The sequence below is a fragment of the Chiloscyllium punctatum genome, chromosome 32 (assembly GCF_047496795.1).
Source record: "Chiloscyllium punctatum isolate Juve2018m chromosome 32, sChiPun1.3, whole genome shotgun sequence".
Classification (NCBI taxonomy): domain Eukaryota; kingdom Metazoa; phylum Chordata; class Chondrichthyes; order Orectolobiformes; family Hemiscylliidae; genus Chiloscyllium; species Chiloscyllium punctatum.
In genome coordinates this window covers 42,766,222-42,786,306 of record NC_092770.1, presented here as the reverse complement: position 1 = coordinate 42,786,306, position 20,085 = coordinate 42,766,222, and the positions used below count along the sequence as shown (strand labels likewise).

The 20,085-nt window shown below is 41.9% G+C and overlaps 1 protein-coding gene across 2 annotated transcripts in view; it reads left to right on the top strand.

The window, feature by feature from the left end:
* Window positions 1–207: 207 nt before the first annotated feature.
* b4galnt3b (beta-1,4-N-acetyl-galactosaminyl transferase 3b) overlaps window positions 208–20,085 on the top strand; it is a 199,931-nt gene continuing 180,053 nt past the window's right edge. For both annotated transcript variants that reach the window (XM_072552183.1, XM_072552184.1), the window contains exon 1: window positions 208–668. In XM_072552183.1, coding sequence (XP_072408284.1) covers window positions 503–668 — 166 coding nt within the window. In that variant the 5' untranslated portion in view covers window positions 208–502. The remainder of the gene's footprint in view (window positions 669–20,085) is intronic.

The window sequence follows — 20,085 nt, the reverse complement described above, 5'->3', positions numbered from 1 at the left end:
CTGGGGTGTGAATTTGGGAGAGTTAATGTGGTAAACGGGTGATTTTCTCTGAACAGATTGGCTCGATGTTAATTAAAAGTGCTTTAAGCCGGATTATTGAGCATTGCCTTTTTAAATTTTGGCGCTGTACAATGAAGGCAGTGCTGTCTAATACCCCCATCCCCCTTCAGGCTGAGGGAAGGAGTGAAGGACGTCGGTCTAATAGAGGGTGGTGTTAGAGGTTCGAGAATACTGTCTCTGAAAACCCCTGCCTTTCGAAAGGAAATATTGCACCGTGTGGATGCAGAGGCGGCAGGGAGAGGTGCAGGGAGTCTGAGTGGGGAAGGAGGGGGTGGGGGGAGCTGCTGTGTCTGTCCCTCCCTCTCTCTCCCCATGCGGACCGTCACTTTGTTACAATGAGTTGGAGCTAGGGGTTGAGCCAAGCAGCGCCTCTGCCGCCCGTACAGTAAGGGAACAAAGGCAGCAGGGAGAGCGTGATTAATTTATACAGATTATTTATTTAATGTCGAGTATGCATAGGATTATGTTCCTCTTTCCTGTCAAGAAGATTCGGAAACATTTCAACGTGCTGATGTTTGTAGTGATTGTGGGGCTTGGAGTTTGGGCAGCTTACCTGGAGTTCGTAGCTTCGAGTGAGTGGAGAAGAGGCGCCTTCAAGCCCCATCGAGGTAGGGGAGGACCGTAACAACTTCTATTACTATGAACCATAAGTGGCGTTTTGCATTAGCCCTGGATAGCTACATTTTTTTGTTTGAAAACTGGTAATTGAAATTGTATGACAGGGCAAATTCCTTGTGCGGGACTGGCGGTGGTGGGGGAATTAACAGGGGTTTCAAACATGTCTGTGTTTTCTGTTCAGCTTTTCTTGGCTTGGATTTTACTTTGTTGAGGTAGGTTCGGGTGAAGGATCCCAGGCGCCCACGTTGCTGGTAGTTTCTCGCGTCCTGTACAATGGGTCGTGCAGGTGCACTGCTCCCCGTACGCCAGCCGGAGGCGCACCATTCTCTTACTGCCTTCAGGTAAACCTGCGATTTCTTTGCGATGTCTTTCAACTCTAGTTCGGGAGAATCGCTCCAGAAAATGGGCCTATGGATTTTGACTAGTGCAAAAGAAGAAAAAAGGTCTGAGGGCGTTAGCGTGGGGAAAAAAAAAGAAGAACACGCTACAGTTTTTGTACTGAAGCGAAGGCTCTCCAAAAGTATTTTTCTTTTAAGAACGTACTGTGGAAGCTGGGACCCAGAATTAAGTGTCAGGGCAGCATACATGGAAGAACTAGAGTTCATGCTCCAGGTGGTTGACCGGTGAAAGAAATCCACAGAGATTGGCATCTGACCACCATTTCACTTTTCGTTTCTGCGTGGAAGTTAGACCAGAGCCAGCTCTCAGGGTGAACAGAACCTCTGACACCCCTGTTTGTATCTGTCAGCCAGGGCTCCCTAATTGGACCAGGTTAACAGCCACGATTAGTGAACTCATATTCTATGAGACAAAAACAGAAATTGCTGGAAAAGCTCAGCAGATCTGGCAGCATCCATAGAGAGACATCAGCGTTAATGTTTTGGGTTGAGTGACCCTTCTTCCGAACTCTATTCAATGACGTCCACCTGACTGACCTTGTTACAATCACTGCAACTGGTTTATCAGGTGGTTTTGTGTTAGTCTTTCAAGCTCTGACTCTTTAAATACTGTAATTACACTAACTGCAAACATCATAGAAGGAAAGGGAGCATGGGCGGCACTGTGGCACAGTGGTTAGCACTGCTGCCTCACAGCGCCAGAGACCCGGGTTCAGTTCCCGACTCAGGCGACTGACTGTGTGGAGTTTGCACATTCTCCCAGTGTCTGTGTGGGTTTCCTCCGGGTGCTCCGGTTTCCCCCCACAGTCCAAAAATGTGCAGGTCAGGTGAATTGCCTGTAGTGTTAGGTAAAGGGGTAAATGTAGGGGAATGGGTGGGTTGCGCTTCGGCGGGTCGGTGTGGACTGGTTGGGCCGAAGGGCCTGTTTCCACACTGTAAGTAATCTAATCAGTTGTACTTTCCCTACTCCTTTTCTTTTTGAAGGTGGATTGCGCAAAATGCCTCCAACCATCCATCCCACTGATTTTTAAACTTCAGAAATGCTATTTTTAACACTGCGTTATAGTGTATTCTAGTACTTCTTCCAGTTAGTTAATTTGGGTAGTGTCCAAAGCTTTGGGGGTAGGCAGAGTATGTAAACTATTTTTAGAAGTGTTTCATATGTTTAAAGGTCTCCTACATTACGATAGTGACAACAGTTAAAGGCACTTTGTGACGTCTGATGGTCATACAAAGTGCAATATATAATAAGTCTTTTAAAGCCACACTTTTATGTCATTTGAGTGACTAATTTGTCAAACTAGAAGACTTTATTGTGTTGTCTAGGGCCAATTTCCTCAGTGTGATAGGTTGTGGGGCTTTGGAATCAGGACAAGACATGCATTTATCTAAAACAGAAAATTCCAAATCAGATAGCAGGCAGTCAGTCAGCTGTGGGAGCAACAGGAAGGTTTTACACTTGAGGTTTGGATCCTGTAGCTGTTTCTCTCTTAATTAACAAGTAGAATGTTGGATTCAAGATCTTGACATCTTTAATTACGATAAGTATTTTTAGTATTTCAGCAATCAATAGTTGGAAAACCTTTAGTGGTAAGCATGGATATAAGTTGTGGTATTATTTTATTTTCAAGTTACTTTCATGTTCTGTTACATTTCTGCAGCCCTGGGTTACTTTCAATCATCAAATATGTGGAATTTTGTCAGTAGCATGCCGTTCTCCACAGCAGATCTGGAGTGGTCCCCCTCCCCCTCACTCCCTTCCCCAATTTCCCACATGATTATAGTTAAAATTTAAAGTATTAAAGGCATGCGTGTGAGACATCTATAATTCCATGGTGATAAAAGGTTTCCAATGGTGAAATCCACTGTCAGCTGACAATGCTCCTGTCATGGGTGTGCAATCAAAGACCCTGTCTTTCAAACATGGAGGTTCTACCTCATGGCCACAATTTTCCTGCCCAAACCACTTTGACATTAACATAATTCTTGAGAGCAGACAGGTGGCATAGCTGTTTCCTACAAATAAAATGAATCTTATAAATATTTCACATTATGTTGGCATCATTTGATTCATACCTGCATGATTGTTATTTGTTGAGACTAGCTTAGTTAAATAGTTAAAAATCACACAACACCAGATTTATTTGGAAGCGCTAGTTTTTGGAGTGCTGCTCCTTCATCAGGTGGTTGTGAAGGTTAAGATTATGCTCACATAGTTTATAGCCAAAGGAATGGAGTGTCATGGAGGTATGATACACTAAACAATCTTAGATTAAAACTTCCACCTTTTATATTGGGATATGCTGGTTTCTGTTCTTTGATTTGTCAATCCCAGAACTTCTTATTAATTACATTCTCAAGATAACTCAGCTTTTTCAACAATAGGTATGAAGTCTGTCTGTGTCCCAACACTGTGTCAGACTGACAAACCCTCATTATAGTTTTTCAGTTTTACACCGATTCATGCAGTTTTTGAGCAAAATAAAATATAATTCTGCAGAAACCAATTCACCTCAAATGTGTGCACATGTAGGAGCGACAGGTTGAGTGTGCACGTGAGTATGTGAGAGAGAGTGAGAGTGTATCACGCAGTGGGGTCACCTGTAGTGTGAAATGAACCCACGGTCTCGGTTGAGGCCATTCACATGGGTACTGAACTTTGCTATCAGCCTCTGCTCGGCCACTCTGTGTTGTTGTTTATCCCATGGGAATGGTCTCAACCGAGACCTTGGGTTCATGTCACACTTTAGGTGACTCTACTGCATGATACACACACACACACATACACACACAGACTCTCCGTCTTACACAAGTTCTCTCTCATATGCACACACATATACCCCCCCGCACTCATACCCACACATGCATCTTTTCACACATACCCCATCAAACGTACACACACACTTAAGTTAGAAATCACACAACACCAGGTTATAGCCCAACAGGTTTATTTGGAAGCACTAGCTTTTGGAGCACTGCTCCTTCATCAAGTGATTGTGGAGAATAAGATTGTAAGATACAGAATTTAGCTATAATAGTTAACTGTTAAGTGTACAGGTGCACCTTGTGATTGGCATACATCAATGGTTACAGAGGATGGAGGGGCATTATTGTGGAAGAAATGACATTGCATTCACTTTTATTCAATGCTCATATTAGTGTCCAGTGTTGTACTTTCCATCCTGTGTACTTTGACTGATCTTGCAATCTCATTGGCCTCCCTTCTGCACACTGTAAAGGAGATTATCCACAAATGCTGTCTGTCTAAGTAATTGAAATGTGTTAGGTGGACTCAGCTAACACCAAGAGATTCGCAAATGTAGATAGTACTGACACTGTCCTTAGGCTCCAGCTTTTTCTTTACCTTGTCTGCTCACAGCACATTTCCCACTATATCCAGGACAGCTGTTTCCACGTCACTCCTCCAGGCCCCTGACCACATCTTCTGTTCTATCTTGCATCCCTCTTGCACTGTTCCACACTCCAATCTGTATCCATATTCCTTTCCCCTTCACAGACTTATACTTGCTGGTCCTGAGTCTCCATGTGAGCTGCATTCTCCTGCTTCCGACTCTTGTACAGAATGAAACACAGAAAACTGCTGATTTCAACTGCCTCCACTGCACAAAACTTACTAATGCAAGTCATCTTTAAACAATGTCAATTGGGTGCCACAAGATTTTGGTGTGTGGCAGACTTTTGTCTTGAAGGTGGTAATTTATAATTTAAATTTTAAAATAATTTAAAAATTCTTACATAATGGGGCATTGATGCTCAACCTGCTGCAAGCACAAGACTGCCTTTATTTTTGCATTTCATCATGGTTGGATTAGATTACTTAGTGTGGAAACAGGCCCTTTGGCCCAACAAGTCCACACTGACCCTCCGAAGAGCAACCCACCCAGACCCATTCCCCTACATTTACCCCTTCACCTAACACTACGGGCAATTTAGCATGGCCAATTCACCTGACCTGCACATTTTTGGACTGTGGGAGGAAACCGGAGCACCCGGAGGAAATCCACGCAGACACAGGGAGAACGTGCAAACTCCACACAGACAGGCCGCAGTGCTAAAAAGAATAGGCATTTATTATCACTTGCATTTATTACAAAAAAATGAAAAATGTTTAAGTCATCATACTACAGTGCCTATATTCATGATGAAAGACATTGATAAACAAAAAAATTGTAAAAATTAAGACAAAGTCCATCTTAGTTCAATTCCTGGATTCAGGAAAAAATAGTACCGCAGCAAGACTGACATGTGCTTTCCCATTCTCTTTGCTATTGTTGGCTGTTGTTTCTTCTGCCTGCACTCTTGCCTGCAGTTCCAGAATTCTGTTCCCAATTATTTCTTGCTTCCCCTCTCTTAATGCTGTTCTGAAAACTTCTAACTCTGTCATTAATAACTCCTAATGATTCTTTACTCTGTGTCAATTCTTGTCATGTAGGACGTCTGTTACATTGAGTCATACAGCACAGAAGAGGCCTACAGCCCATTGAGACTGCACCAATCCATCTACACTAATGCATCTGACTCCAATGTTATGACATTTCAACTGCTCATTCACGTCCTTTTCAAAGATAGTGAGGTTTCCCGCTGCTCCTACCCTACTAGACACTGCATTCCAGATTCCCATCACTGTCTAGGTAAGGCATTTGGTAAAGTCCCATATAAGAGATTGTTACCTAAGGTAGAAGCCTATGGAATTTAGGGCAAATTATTGAACATGACTAGGAAATAGGTTGAATGATAGGTGGGTACCTGAATTAAAAGCCACTGTATCAGTGCAAATTGTTCTTTTAAGGTTTGCTAGTTCGAATTTCTTTCAACAGACAAGTTTGAAGTTGATTCTCTTGAAAGTCTGACATCAGGGTGCTTATAAATGTTTTAGAAAATTATTTCAATGCCTAGAAGCAAATTTTAACAAGATTTTCCACACTTGTACTTATAATTGCTGTGAATCAAATAATTCTGTTTTGACTGCTACCAGAAATTGTGCCAGTCATAAACTGACTCTGTTGCTGTCTTTCCTGGGAATTGATTCAGGCATTTGCAAATAGTATGGACTTCTTGGCAAACTTGGAATCCATGGAGTACACTTGATTCCAGTACTTCAGTAAGGCATTCGACAAGGTTTCACATGGGAGACTGATTAGCAAGGTTAGATCTCACGGAATACAGGGAGAACTGGCCACTTGGATACAGAACTGGCTCAAAGGTGGTGATGGAGGGTTGTTTTTCAGACTGGAGGCCTGTGACCAGTGGAGTGCCCCAAGGATCGGTGCTGGGCCCTCTACTTTTTGTCAATTACATAAATGATTTGGATGCGAGCATAAGAGATACAGTTAGTAAGTTTGCAGATGACACCAAAATTGAAGGTGTAGTGGACAGCGAAGAAGGTTACCTCCGATTACAACAGGATCTTGACCAGATGGGTCAATGGGCTGAGAAGTGGCAGATGGAGTTTAATTTTGATAAATGTGAGGTGCTACATTTTGGGAAAGCAAATCTTAGCAGGACTTATACACTTAATGGTAAGGTCCTAGGGAGTGTTGCTGAACAAAAAGATCTTGGAGTGCAGGTTCATAGCTCCTTGAAAGTGGAGTCGCAGGTAGATAGGATAGTGAAGAAGGCGTTTGGTATGCTTTCCTTTATAGGTCAGAGTATTGAGTACAGGACCTGGGAGGTCATGTTGCGGCTGTACAGGACATTGGTTAGGCCACTGTTGGAATATTGCGTGCAGTTCTGGTCTCCTTCCTATTGGAAAGATGTTGTGAAACTTGAAAGGATTCAGAAAAGATTTACAAGGATGTTGCTAGGTTTGGAGAATTTGAGCTATAGGCTGAACAGGCTGGGGCTGTTTTCCCGGGAGCATCGGAGGCTGAGGGGTGACCTTATAGAGGTTTATGAAATTATGAGGGGCATGGATAGGGTAAATAGGCAAAGTCTTTTCCCTGGGATCGGGGAGTCCAGAATTAGAGGGCATAAATTTATGGTGAGAGGGGAAAGATATAAAAGAGACCTAAGGGGCAACTTTTTCACACACAGAGTGGTACATGTATGGAAAGAGCTGCCAGAGGAAGTGGTGGAGGCTGGTACAATTGCAGCATTTAAGAGGCATTTGTAAGGGTATATGAATAGGAAGGGTTTGGAGGGATATGGGCCGGTTGCTGGCAGGTGAGACTAGATTAAGTTGGGATATCTGGTCGGCATGGACGGGTTGGACCGAAGGGTCTGTTTCCATGCTGTACATCTCTATGACTCTGACTCTATTACATGATGATCGACCTCACTACATCCATGTGGCCAAGTACTGGCCTCATCAAGGTTTTTACTTTCAACTTAAACTCTTTTCAGAAAGCCACTGTACATATTTCATCCTGCATTGCTCGATTTCATCCTTGCTGACCTTGGTTAAGCTTTTCATTCTTCAGCATCTGCAGTTATGTGTTTTATTTTGGTTGATGTCCTTTTGGCATAATGCAACAACTTCTTCATTTTCATTTTCAGACCTATACTTGATTTGGTGGTGTGGTGTTTATGTTGTTTTAACTCTGCTCATGCTGCCCCCAGCCTTCAGTCCAATGGTGAAACTTTACTAATTGTACTAAACATCTAAGTTCCCTTTCTGCCTACCTGTGTCCTCAACTTGTACAATCACCTTTCAAAATAAATGTCATCAACCAGGGTTTTACTATCTTCTGAGTTCCCATTGGTTATTGTCACCATATCCTTTGGAACATGCAAACAGAAATAGGTCATTCAACCCCTCTGGCCTATTCTACCATGGAAGAAATGAGTGTACTAATAATTTATTGATCACAAAAATGGATTCTCTAATCTGAATGGCGTAAAATGGCATTATTTCATTCTGATCAGTGAATGTAACGTAAGCTAAAAATGTTAATGACTTTTGACTATTATCTACTGTCACTGGAGCTGCACTGCTGTCATACATAACTGATTATATCTGATCCTCATCAACACCCAGGCATGATTACTTTAATAGCCATGATTATTGTTGCTCAGGCCTTTATCCAACAGGCAGTCGTCAGAGTAAATTCCTGTTACCCACAAGCATTGTTTTGTTTCTCTTGTTGTGGAATGCCATGTATTACATTTTCATGTAATATATCGCTCATGGAGATAAGTGGTTATGACTTCCAGAAAAACTTTATGTAACAAAGAATAAATATCCATTCTTTATGAAATATACACATTTGAACTCTGTCCTTTAGTTGTTTTCATAAGTACTGTCTCGTGTCCTAGTTTAGTTTGAATAACAGCAACTATTAAGCAGTAAGTGAGCTAGAGTTATCCTTTCTTTTCTTCTGCTCCACAAATCTAAATCCTGATATAGGCTGACTTTATTTCCTTTCAATCAGATCCTTTCACATATTGCAGAGATATTCCACGTTCCTAGCTTACCTTGGTCTGGTGGCATCTCTCTCAAACCATGAGCAAGAAATGTCCTCTGTGGAGAGGAGCACATCCTCTATTCACACACTGCAGGTGGTCTTGGCATGTCCTACTGCTGCCTTTGTCTCCTATTAGTGGTTGAAGTATGATTCCATGAAATCACCTGGCCCCCCCATACCTCACTATTAGCTGGGACCAGAACCAATGAGCAAACCACTGTTAGCTCGGACCAACCCCAGATGCACTGCTACATTTCTGTATCTTGATAAGGATCACATTAGAGATTAATCCTGCTTTGATTTATCTTTGTCCCACCACATTAGGGAGCACTATCTCCAGGTTGAGTGGAGGGAATGCTTCCAACTGCTCCTGCAATTAAGAGCTCAGCACAAAATGGATCCAAATTTAAGAACCTTTTGGATTGTATGCTTGAATAATCCACACCACGTTGACAGAGAGGGAAATCACCATTTCTTCACTGTTGCTGTGTCAAAGTCCTGCAGCTCTGTTGTGTATCTACACCCTAAGGACTGCACAGTTCAACAAAGCAACTCACCGCCACCTTTTCAGGGGACAATTAGAGATGGTCAATAAATGTTAGCCTGGCCAGCAGTGTTCACATCTGATGAATGGTTTTTAGTGTAACAAAGGTTGTTTTTTTGGCGTCTGGAAAACTTTGTTTAATAACGTTGTTCTGTGGTAAAATTGTGACCAGGCATCAGCTGTTGTGTACATCATCATTTTGGTTAAATTTGTTTCTTTTTTAAAGCAATCAGTAGCTGAGTCACTTGCAATATAATAACATTTGATATTTATTTTTAAGAATGGTTATTTTAAAATTTACATTATTTATCCATACTCCCTATTGAATAAGAGCAACATATACACCTGCTAACTAATATTCATCAATTATGTGAGATCTATTGGAAGTATATATTTTCAAGGATGCAAAACGTACTTATGGATAACCACTGCTCAATATTCATTTATGCTTCAAGATCTGCTTTGAAAAATTATTCAATGAATTGACACTTTTCCCAAAGTTGAATGCTGAGAGACAGCTGTGTTTTCAAAATTAAACCCAGGGTTCGTTGATTCCAAACAGATCGCCAGATTGGGCTTTGAAAACCTGCACCTTTTCCTAATGTGGTGGGACAAAGATAAATCAAAGCAGGATTAATCTCTAATGTGATCCTTATCAAGATACAGAAATGTAGCAGTGCATCTGGGCTTGGTCTGAGCTAACTTGAATCTGTATCTTCAGACTGTTAACCTGGGATTTGCTGGATTGTGAACCTAGTGATGTTACCACTGTGGCTACTACTTGTTAGATGTGAGAGGCAGTGTCAATCTTATGTACAATTCAACATATGTCTTTGGTCAAAATGTCCACACTCTGAACATATCAGCAACTGGCTAGTAAAGTCAGAACTTGCCCTGATACAAACCTACACACTTGTAGAATGATAGAATAGCACAGCATCCAAAGGTGGCTGTTCTATCCTCCTGTCTATGTACATCTATGTCCTGTCAAGGTTCCTGCCTGACTGGCACATGCTGCATTCCACTGCTCTCTTCCAGTGTAGTGATACAACATCAAAAAAAGAGCAGCAAATATGCAGGCCAGTTCAAACTTCAACTCACTGAGATGGTGCAGCAGCTGGAGAATTCAAAATATTGTTGAATGTTAGGGATTGGAAGAAGCTTTACAGAGCTTGGGAAGATGCCTAAGAACAAATGTGCAACTGAAAGAAAATCAACCATGTGGTCATGGTTTCAAAATGAGGTTTCAAATTACGCCAGTAAAAACTGCCAGAGTAAATTCTGTTTCTTGTGGATCTCTCCAAATCTATTCTTTGCAAGAAGCAACAAAAAAAAACATTAGGATATACCAGGATTATGAAGAGGAGCAATTTTGTACTGTGATAGAGGACCAAGATACAGAAGTCTCTTGGCAGAATTTGGCAGATTTATTGCATATGAGCAGTTTATTGTACATTGACAAATGAGTGAAATTGGCCTGAGTTACAACATCGAACAGTACAGCACAGGAACAGGCCCTTCGGCCCACTGCATCTGTGCCTAATATTTGACATTTCCACACTGGGAAAAAGACTCCAATTATCCACCGTGCCCTTCATAATTTTATATACTTCTATCAAGCTGCCCCTGAGCTTCTAGCTGTCTAGTGAAAACAATCCAAGTTTGTCTAATCTCTCCTTTATAGCTAATACACTCCAATCTAAGCAATGTCCCAGTAAACCTTTTTTGCACCTTCTCCAAAGCCTCCACATCCGCACTATACGTGGGAGCATGAATGAAACGCCCATGAATTTCAACATGCCAAGCAGTCAAGCAGTGAGCAAAATGGAGAAAACAGAGTTTAGGTGAAGCCAATTTACCGTGAAAGTAGTAGATTCACAACTGTACATGTCTGATGGAATAACGCTTGAGCCATTGGTGCCATTCTAGAGAAGGGCATCTTGAAACAGCAATTTCCAAAAGGGGTGCAGGGCAACCTCGATTACCTGAACGACACGGGCGGGGAGTATTTTGTTCAGATAGTCAAATTTTTGGATATCTGATCAGAATCAGGTAACTATCTTAAATCAAGTTAACATGAACAGGAGGTTGAATTAATTTAATATTTAAACATTTGCACCAGACCGAGATGATTCAGTGGCTGGGAAGACCTCCTTCAGGTGTGCACCGAGCTGGTGCCTTCAGCCTTTCAACCTGACTCCAAGGCCACCTTCTCCTCTCCTCTCCTTTTGCTTTTTCTCCTTCGGGCCTCTCCCCTTAGCAACCACCAGCCCTGTGCTTCCTCCATTGCAGTCAGCTGGAAACTGTGGCCTCACACAAACGGTGCCAGGGCTGAGGCACAAAGCCAGTGCAACACTGTCTACCTCTGGGTCCTCACACAACTGTTCCAACCCCCTCCCGGAAACCCGTCACAGGAGCTAGACAACCAGATCCTCTACTGAGAAATTTATCACAATCATTTTATATTTTAAAATGAGAAGCAGAAGGAAAGAAAATAACTGACTCGAGGCAGAGCAGGAGTAAAGTTGCTGAGTTCACTGGTGGACAGTCTGTCTTGGAAAGAGAGTTGCTGCAGGTATTGACGGAGTCCAGGTTCCAATCTCAAATTTCAGGATCTAGAGATCTTGTTTGGATAATCCGAAATTTGGATAATTGATGTTCGGATAACTGAGGTTGTTCTGTAGTCATTTCATGCGAAAGGATGAATGAAAGAGGCTTAAAATTACAATAGAGGAATGTCTGGAGTTCCAATCAGGAGGATTAGATAAATACAAAATGTCTTTTCGTCTGTATTGTATTGCACTTTGTCAATAATTTTATTGCCAAGGTTAGATCATTAAAGAGGGACATTTCTATGATTCCTGGCAATTTAGAATCATAGAAATGTACAGCACGGAAACAGACTCTTCGGCCCAACTTGTCCATGCTGACCAATATTCCAAACCAATCTAGTTCTACTTGCCAGCACCTGGCCCATATCCCTCCAAACCCTTCCTATTCATATACCCATCCAGATGCCTTTTAAATGTTGCAATTGTACCAGCCTCCACCACTTCCCCTGGCAGCTCATTGCATACATGTATCACCTCTGCATGAAAACGTTGCCCCTTTGGTCTCTTTTATATCTTTCCCATCTCACCCTAAACCTATGCCCTCTAGTTCTGGACTCACCCACCCAGGGAAAAGACCTTGTCTGTTTATCCCATCCATGCCCCTCATGATTTTATAAACCTCTTAAGGTCACCCCTCAGTCTCCGACGCTCCAGGGAAAAAAGCCCTAGCCTATTCAGCCTCTCTCTATAGCTGAAGTCCTCCAACCCTGGCAACATCGTTGTAAATCTTTTCTGAACCCTTTCATTTTATTTAGCCTAATTGAACCATTTGGATATCCCTCTAAAGAAGACCTCAGGGATAGCTTGAGGAAAAAGTGGAATGACTGGATGATTGGAGGAGAGAAGCCATGTAGGTAGTCAGGAAGGAGAGATCACACCCCAAGGGAGCATAGTTCAGGGACTTTGGAACAGCATGGGAATTTGGTGCAGAGTGAATGAGGTTCTTTTTCCTTGTCTTTTCATAGATGGTAAGGATAAATTGAAGTCCAGAATTCAGACCCAGCTTAAACCAAAGAATGAGATCACAAGAAACCTGCAAGTTCATTGGTTGGTAATAGCTGCTAATTTGACTATCCATTACAGGTCAATTAACCTTCGATCTGAAAAGGAAGAAATATTTACAAATTGCGAACTAAAAGACTAGTAGGAAATTTAAATGAAAATATTAAGAACTCAGTAAATAAATTAGAGCTGTCAGGCCAGGTGATGTCTTATACCTGTGTGTAAATTCATATTGTACTAAGGAATCATAAAATTGTAGGGAAATTCAACAGTAGGGCATTTTGTATCTTTATGTATGAAACATTCAGAATAAAGAAATTGAATTGATGGTGAAAATTGAGGGAAATGAATCTGATCTAGTAGCCATTATGAAAACATGGTTACAAAGAGATCAAAACTAAGAACTTGATATTCAAAGATATTTGACTTTCGGAAACATAGGAGGGATAGAAAAGATGGTGGGGCCGCTCTGTTCCTTAGAATAAGGGCAGTTGTGAGAAATGATCTTGACTCAGATGACGTAAAGTCCATTAGACAGAAGTAAAATACAGCAAGGGAAGGAAATCATTGATAGTAATAGTGTACAGAACTCCAAGTGATAATGACTCTGTGGGAAAGGCTATATATCAACAAATAATAGGAGCATGTAAAAAGAATAGAGCGATAATTATAGGTGATTTTAAACTTCAAGTTGGTTGGGTTAATCAGATTGGAAAAGGTAACTATGACAACAAATTCATGGAGTACATTAGGAGCAGTATGTCATGTACGCAACCAGGCAGCAGGCTACCTTTGCTCTGATAATGTGCAATGAAGCAGGTTTAATGTATGACCTCCAAGTAGTAGATCCCGAGGGAAGTAGTGGTCATAACATGGTAGAAGTTAGTATTCAGCTTGAGACTGAGAAAGCTGAAAATTAGGAATTTGCAGGGATGGTTGCATGTTTGAAAGCAAGGAATTTGATATCTATTGTGAACCCTCTTTGTGTAGCTATGGGTTCTGGCAATGCGCAGAGGAATTGAAGCCAAGGGAAGTTGATTGGTGTGGGCATCATCAATGAGCAAGGTCCTCTGTCTGCCTTGTATGGTTGAATAGCTTTAGCTGTGAGCAAGATGGAGAGCTATGTCAGAAGAGAAACCAGCAAGACTCAGTTGAAAATCAGGTTATCTTTCCCTCAGCAGAGGCTGCAAGTTATGACTTGAATTGGATACATCAGAGACATTTCATAAGTGAACCAACCACCCTTTACCTCTTTCAAACCAGTGGAAACATTCAGAAGGTGAAGGGGGAGGCTTTGGATCAGCAAGAATCAACCCAACAGACCTGATGGACAAGGACTATGGAACTGATTCTCCAGTTTGGCCTCTGCTTCCCCTGTGTGTGTGTGGGGGGGTGTATATTTGTGGTGTGTATGTAAAACTTTTCAGAGAAGTTGGGACTTGAACCCAAGTCCCCTGGTGCAGGGGTAGGGAGACTCCAAATGCTTCACAAGAGCCCCAATTCATAGAGTTTACTTAATTTGGTTTAATTGTTCAGCTGTTTACCTGTAATAAATTGTGATTTATTGTTAAGTACAGAAGCCTGGCCCATGCTTTCTTTCAACCTGGGTCTGAAAGCAAAACACATAGTCTGGGGATTTTATGTATTTCTTTAAAAGTTTTAACTTTTGTGGTGACTTCAGGAATAGTGGGGCTTGATTTTGAGCGTGCTAACTCTGTGAGTTGTGACTAAACTCAACTTATATCTCCATGAAGCGTTATTATTTTTATAAATAAAATTCAATTGTACTTCTTTTTCAGCTTGTTTTGTGCTAATTTTGGGACAGGGTTGCTGTGAACAGTGTCTAACTTGGCAACTCCTCTAGCAGCTGATTTACTGCTGTAAACAGGTCATGAAAAGACAGGAGGGAGTGAATTTCAACTCTTCAAAAAAACTGCTCACATATAGGTTGATTTCCTCCCTAATTAGCTAAAAATGGGCCTTTGGAATTGTGCTTTTATTGAGGAAATAAGTTATTCTCTAAATATCTGACGTTGTCACCAACTTTAGTTTAGAATCTATAAAACTGTGGTAAGTTTCAGAAATAAACTTTTAGTAATGTATTGATTAGGAACCAATAAAATGGATCCTTACAATGACTTAATGTTTATAGCGAAGAAGTTGCCTATTTTATCTGCTGTGTCCAATCTGCTTCTCTCAAGTTATCTCATTGCACTCCTATGCCCTTTCTTCTAGGACATTAAGATTTGTTTATCCTCAGGTGCTTATTTAATTCTCTTTTGAAAATCTCTACTTGTCTCCCCCCAGAACACACATACTCTGACAGTGTATTCTCGATCCTAATCATTCACTGGATTTAAAGATTTCTTCTAATGTCACCAATGGTCCTTTTTAATGGTCACCTCTATCTTCATGTACTCAGCCCTTCTGGCATTGGAAACTCTTTCTTCTGCCTAGACTCTTCAGTCCCTAAGGGGTGTCAACATCTCAATCAATCTCAACTGTATATCTGAAGAGAAAAACCTAGCATCTCCAATTTATCTACAGGTCTGAAGATTTTCTTTCCTGGACAATAAAAAAGCAGATACATCATCATAAAGTCTCATAATCTTCTTAAAGAATGGTGCCTATAACTGCACACAGTATTCTATTTGAGGCCAAACTAGTGTTTCATAATGGTTCATCTTAATTTCCTTGCTTTTTTGTGTTTAGTACCTTTATGTATCTATGAAACCCAGAGTACAGTCATTTGAACCACTTTCTTAACTTATCCTGTCACCTTCTACAGTTTGTACACATACACCATTTTCAGGTTTGTTCCTGCACTCATTTTAGTTCACATTGCACCTGACTACCATAATGAAAAACTTCACACTTTGAATTAAATCTCTCAGCTGCTGTTTGTCTAACCTTTCCAACAACTGTCCTGTTTTTGCCCTCCTCACAGTTCACAATAAACAACCAGGTTTTGTGACATGGGCAGATTGCACTCTATGTAAGTCCAATTGTTAGGGTTTTTATATATCATGTGTATAGACCATGCAAGTATATAAACCCCTCTAGTCTAAAAGCAACCAATGATTGCTACTCCATTTGCAGTCATTCAATCAACTTCATATCCTGGACATCACTGTCACTTATTATTTGCTGTAGGATCCATTTTGGCAGGTCTGTTGCATGAGATTTAATCAAAGACCTTTTGGAAATCCATGCACTTATCAGTTGTATTACCCTCATCAATCTTCTCTGTCACTTCATTGAAAAGCTTAATCTAGTTTATTAGAGATGATTTGCTTTTACTACTTATATTTTACACTTTTGTCTTTTCATATGATTTACTTTAAACTGGCTTTCCTTATTTTAATCACATTTGTCTAAGTAGCTGTAAATTTTGTCCTGAATAATTGTTTTGAAATCTTCCCACCACGAAGGTTAAACTGTGTGGTTGCTGGGCTTAACATTAATTTGAACAAGGATGTAATGTTTACAGTTTTCCAATCCTCAGGCACCACTTTAGAAAATTGTGGTGAGTTTCCGTACAATTTTCTCACTCATTTCCCTAACATTCCTGTTTGATCCTGGTAACTGATCACCTTTATGGCCAGCCTTCCTAATGCTTCCTCTCACAACATTTTGTTTTTGACTTCTCATTTTCATTATGACTTGAACAATATCTTCTTCCTGGTAAAGACAAATATGTACTTGTTAATGAATACCTCTGTCTGTCTCTATGAATAGATCTGCTATCCTTTGATCCCCAGTTGGGCTCGTCCCTCTCCTCCCCCTGAGATTTGCTATTTATATTCCAGTAGAAGATGTTTGGGTTCCGTTTTAGTTTAGCTGACTCTTCCTCCTCAAATTTTCTTTTATTTCCTTTTTCACTTCCCCATTGAACTTTCTATATTTAGCCTGGTTCTTCATGTATACATTCTAACATGGTGAATCTGTCATAAACACCTATTTTCTGCTTTGTCATGCATTATGAACTTTTTGTCATCCAGGAAAGATAGGGTGGCATGATGGCTCAGTGGTTAGCACTGCTGTCTCACAGCACCATGGACCTGGGTTTGATTCAACCCTTGGGCAACTATCTGTGTGGAGTTTACACATTCTCCCTGTGTCTGCATGGGTTTCCTCCAGTTTCCTCCCGCAGCCCGAAGATGTGCAGGTGTGGTCGATTGGCCATGTCAAATTGCCTGGAGAGTCCAGGGATGTACAGGCTAAGTGGATCAGCCATGGGATATGCACGGTTACAAGAATAAGGTAGAGGGGTGGGTCAGGGTGGGATGCTGTTTGGAGGGTCACTGTGGACTCAGTAAGTTGAATGTCCTGTTTCCACATTGTCGGGAATCTATGAGGAACTCTGCTTTTAGTTGTTATACCTTGCCTTTTCATGGGCCTGTCCCCAAATCATCATCATTCAATGTAGCCCAGGGTTCTATCATAGATTCGCAATCTGACCTTTTTGATTCCAGTTTACCCTTAGTCAGATCTCTTTCTGCAGTACTGAAAGTGTTCTTGCCACATTAGTTATTTCCACGCTGGATTGTTCTTTGGTCTCGCTCATACCTTAACCTGAGGCTACTATAATCAGTGACTCCTGCTGATACTTGATCCTCATTCCCCACAGGCAGATTGAGCAATATCTCCTTTCTCATAGGGCTGAAGTCACAATGATGATGAACATTTCGGCTGAAATATGGCAGAAGCTTTCAATTGGTGAAATCGGTGCCCAGTGGCAAGCTGGCGATATTGTTCTATATACCTAGCAGGCAGTGGAGTTCTGGCAGTTATGGTCCAGTGTTTGGGGGTGGGCTTTGGGAGGGGGTAGTCTGGTTTACATTAGGCTGTCCCTGGTATCCCATGTATTTTTCTCCATTACCGTGGGTGGCACGGTGGTTAGCCCTGCTGCCTCACAGCACCAGAGACACGGGTTTAATTCCCGCCTCAGGCGACTGACTGTGTGGAGTTTGCACGTTCTCCCCGTGTCTGCGTGGGTTTCCTCCGGGTGCTCCAGTTTCCTCCCACAGCCCAAAGATGTGCAGGTCAGGTGAATTGGTCATGCTAAATTGCCCGTAGTGTTAGGTAAGGGGTAAATATCGGGGTATGGGTGGGTTGCGCTTCGGCGGGTCGGTGTGGACTTGTTGGGCCGAAGGGCCTGTTTCCACACTGTAAGTAATCTAATCTAAAGTAATCTAAACTAATATACTCTGTAACCCGGTGAAGGCTCATCATCCCATTCATTGCAGTGTGCAGAGGAGTGCTACTCCTTCTGCTCTTCCTGTTGTGACAGTTCTTCACATTACTTGGGTGTATTATTCAGTGCACAGCAGACCATAGCTGTTGTGTAATGCCCTATGTCGTGTGCACTACAGAACCTTCCAAACTGCTCAATGGCCATCATATAAGCATTTTTTGCAAGGTTTGTGAAGGTTTGTAGCTCAGGTTGAGGTTTAGGGTGTAGGTTTGCTCACTGAGCTGTAGGTTTGATATCCAGATGTTTCATTACCTGGCTAGGTAACATCATCAGTGGCGACCTCCAAGTGAAACGAAGCTGTCATCTCCTGCTTTCTATTTTTTTTTGTCCTGGATGGGGTTCCTGGGGTTTGTGATGATGTCATTTCCTCTTCGTTTTCTGAGGGGTTGATAGATGGTATCTAGATCTATGTGTTTGTTTGTGGCGTTGTGGTTGGAGTGCCAGGCCTCTAGGAATTCTCTGGCATGTCTTTGCTTAGCCTGTCCCAGGATAGAGGTGTTGTCCCAGTCGAAATGGTGGTTTTTTTCATCCGTGTGTAGGGCTATGAGGGAGAGAGGGTGGTGTCTTTTTGTGGCTAGCTGGTGTTCGTGTATCCTAGTGGCTAACTTACTTCCTGTTTGTTCTACGTAATGTTTGTGACAGTCCTTGCATGGAATTTTGTAGATGACGTTGGTTTTGTCCATGGGTTGTACTGGGTCTTTTAAGTTTGTTAGTTTTTGTTTGAGAGTGTTGGTGGGTTTGTGTGCTACTAGGATTCCGATACCAATATCATTTATTGGATCCGTTGCTCCCGATGCGGTCACCTCTACATTGGGGAGACTGGGCGCCTCCTAGCAGAACGCTTTAGGGAACATCTCCGGGACACCCGCACCAATCAACCACACCGCCCCGTGGCCCAACATTTCAACTCCCCCTCCCACTCTGCCGAGGACATGGAGGTCCTGGGCCTCCTTCACCGCCGCTCCCTCACCACCAGATGCCTGGAGGAAGAACGCCTCATCTTCCACCTCGGAACACTTCAACCCCAGGGCATCAATGTGGACTTCAACAGTTTCCTCATTTCCCCTTTCCCCACCTCACCTCAGTTCCAAACTTCCAGCTCAGCACTGTCCCCATGACTTGTCCTACCTGCCTATCTTCTTTTCCACCTATCCATTTCACCCTCCCCCTGACCTATCACCTTCATCCCCTCCCCCACTCACCTATTGTACTCTATGCTACTTTTCCCCCACCCCCACCCTCCTCTCATTTATCTCTCCACCCTTCAGTCTCTCTGCCTGTATCCCTGATGAAGGGCTTTTGCCCGAAACGTCAGTTTTACTGCTCCTCTGATGCTGCCTGACCTGCTGTGCTTTTCCAGCACCACCCTAATCTAAACTCTGATTTCCGGCATGTGCAGTCATTGTTTTCACTTATGTAGCTGAGTTCCCAACATCGGAACTGGCCATCAGGAATCTGAAGTTTTCATTTTTGACCAATTACATCACTCTACCCATCATGTCTCCGCTTCTGTCAGGCCCTATAAAATTCTTGATTTATTCCATTATTTAATACTAATGTCTTGTGTTCAAGTACCCAGCTGCTTGTGGAGCAGGTGACAACAGGCAATATGAAAGATATACAGAGGATTTAGCAATAAGTCCAGTATGAAAAATTGTGCTGTATTTTGTTGATTACATCTTATAATATCAACTTGTTCTTTCATCCTTGTTTCCACATGAATTCAAAGTGAAGTATACCTCACATAACCAAGAAACATTCCTAGAAGGGAAAAAACAAGACTTTGGTTAATGGCAGTCATAGGATGAAGCCCTTAATTGAGCATTAATTGGCCACTTATGGGATTGAATTGGCAGAGCAGGAAGGTTGCGCTATCTGACATTTGGGATAATGATCTTGGCAGCTATCCAACCTTGTAATAAGTGCTGCTTTGTTTCCTGGAAGCTGTTGTATCATTTCAACATTAGAACTATTGCCAGTTACTATTATTTACTGTTAAACTCCATGGGTGAGGAGGCAAGACCAACCTTTCAGGCTATATTTTTTTTGGAAAGGTCATTTCACATTGCAATTTCTTCTGCTCTGCAGTGTCTATCTTGTCGACTTCATGTTTATGAAATGGGAAAAGTTATCAGTTCTTTCAGTCATTGTTGCAGGCTCCATCCTTTTC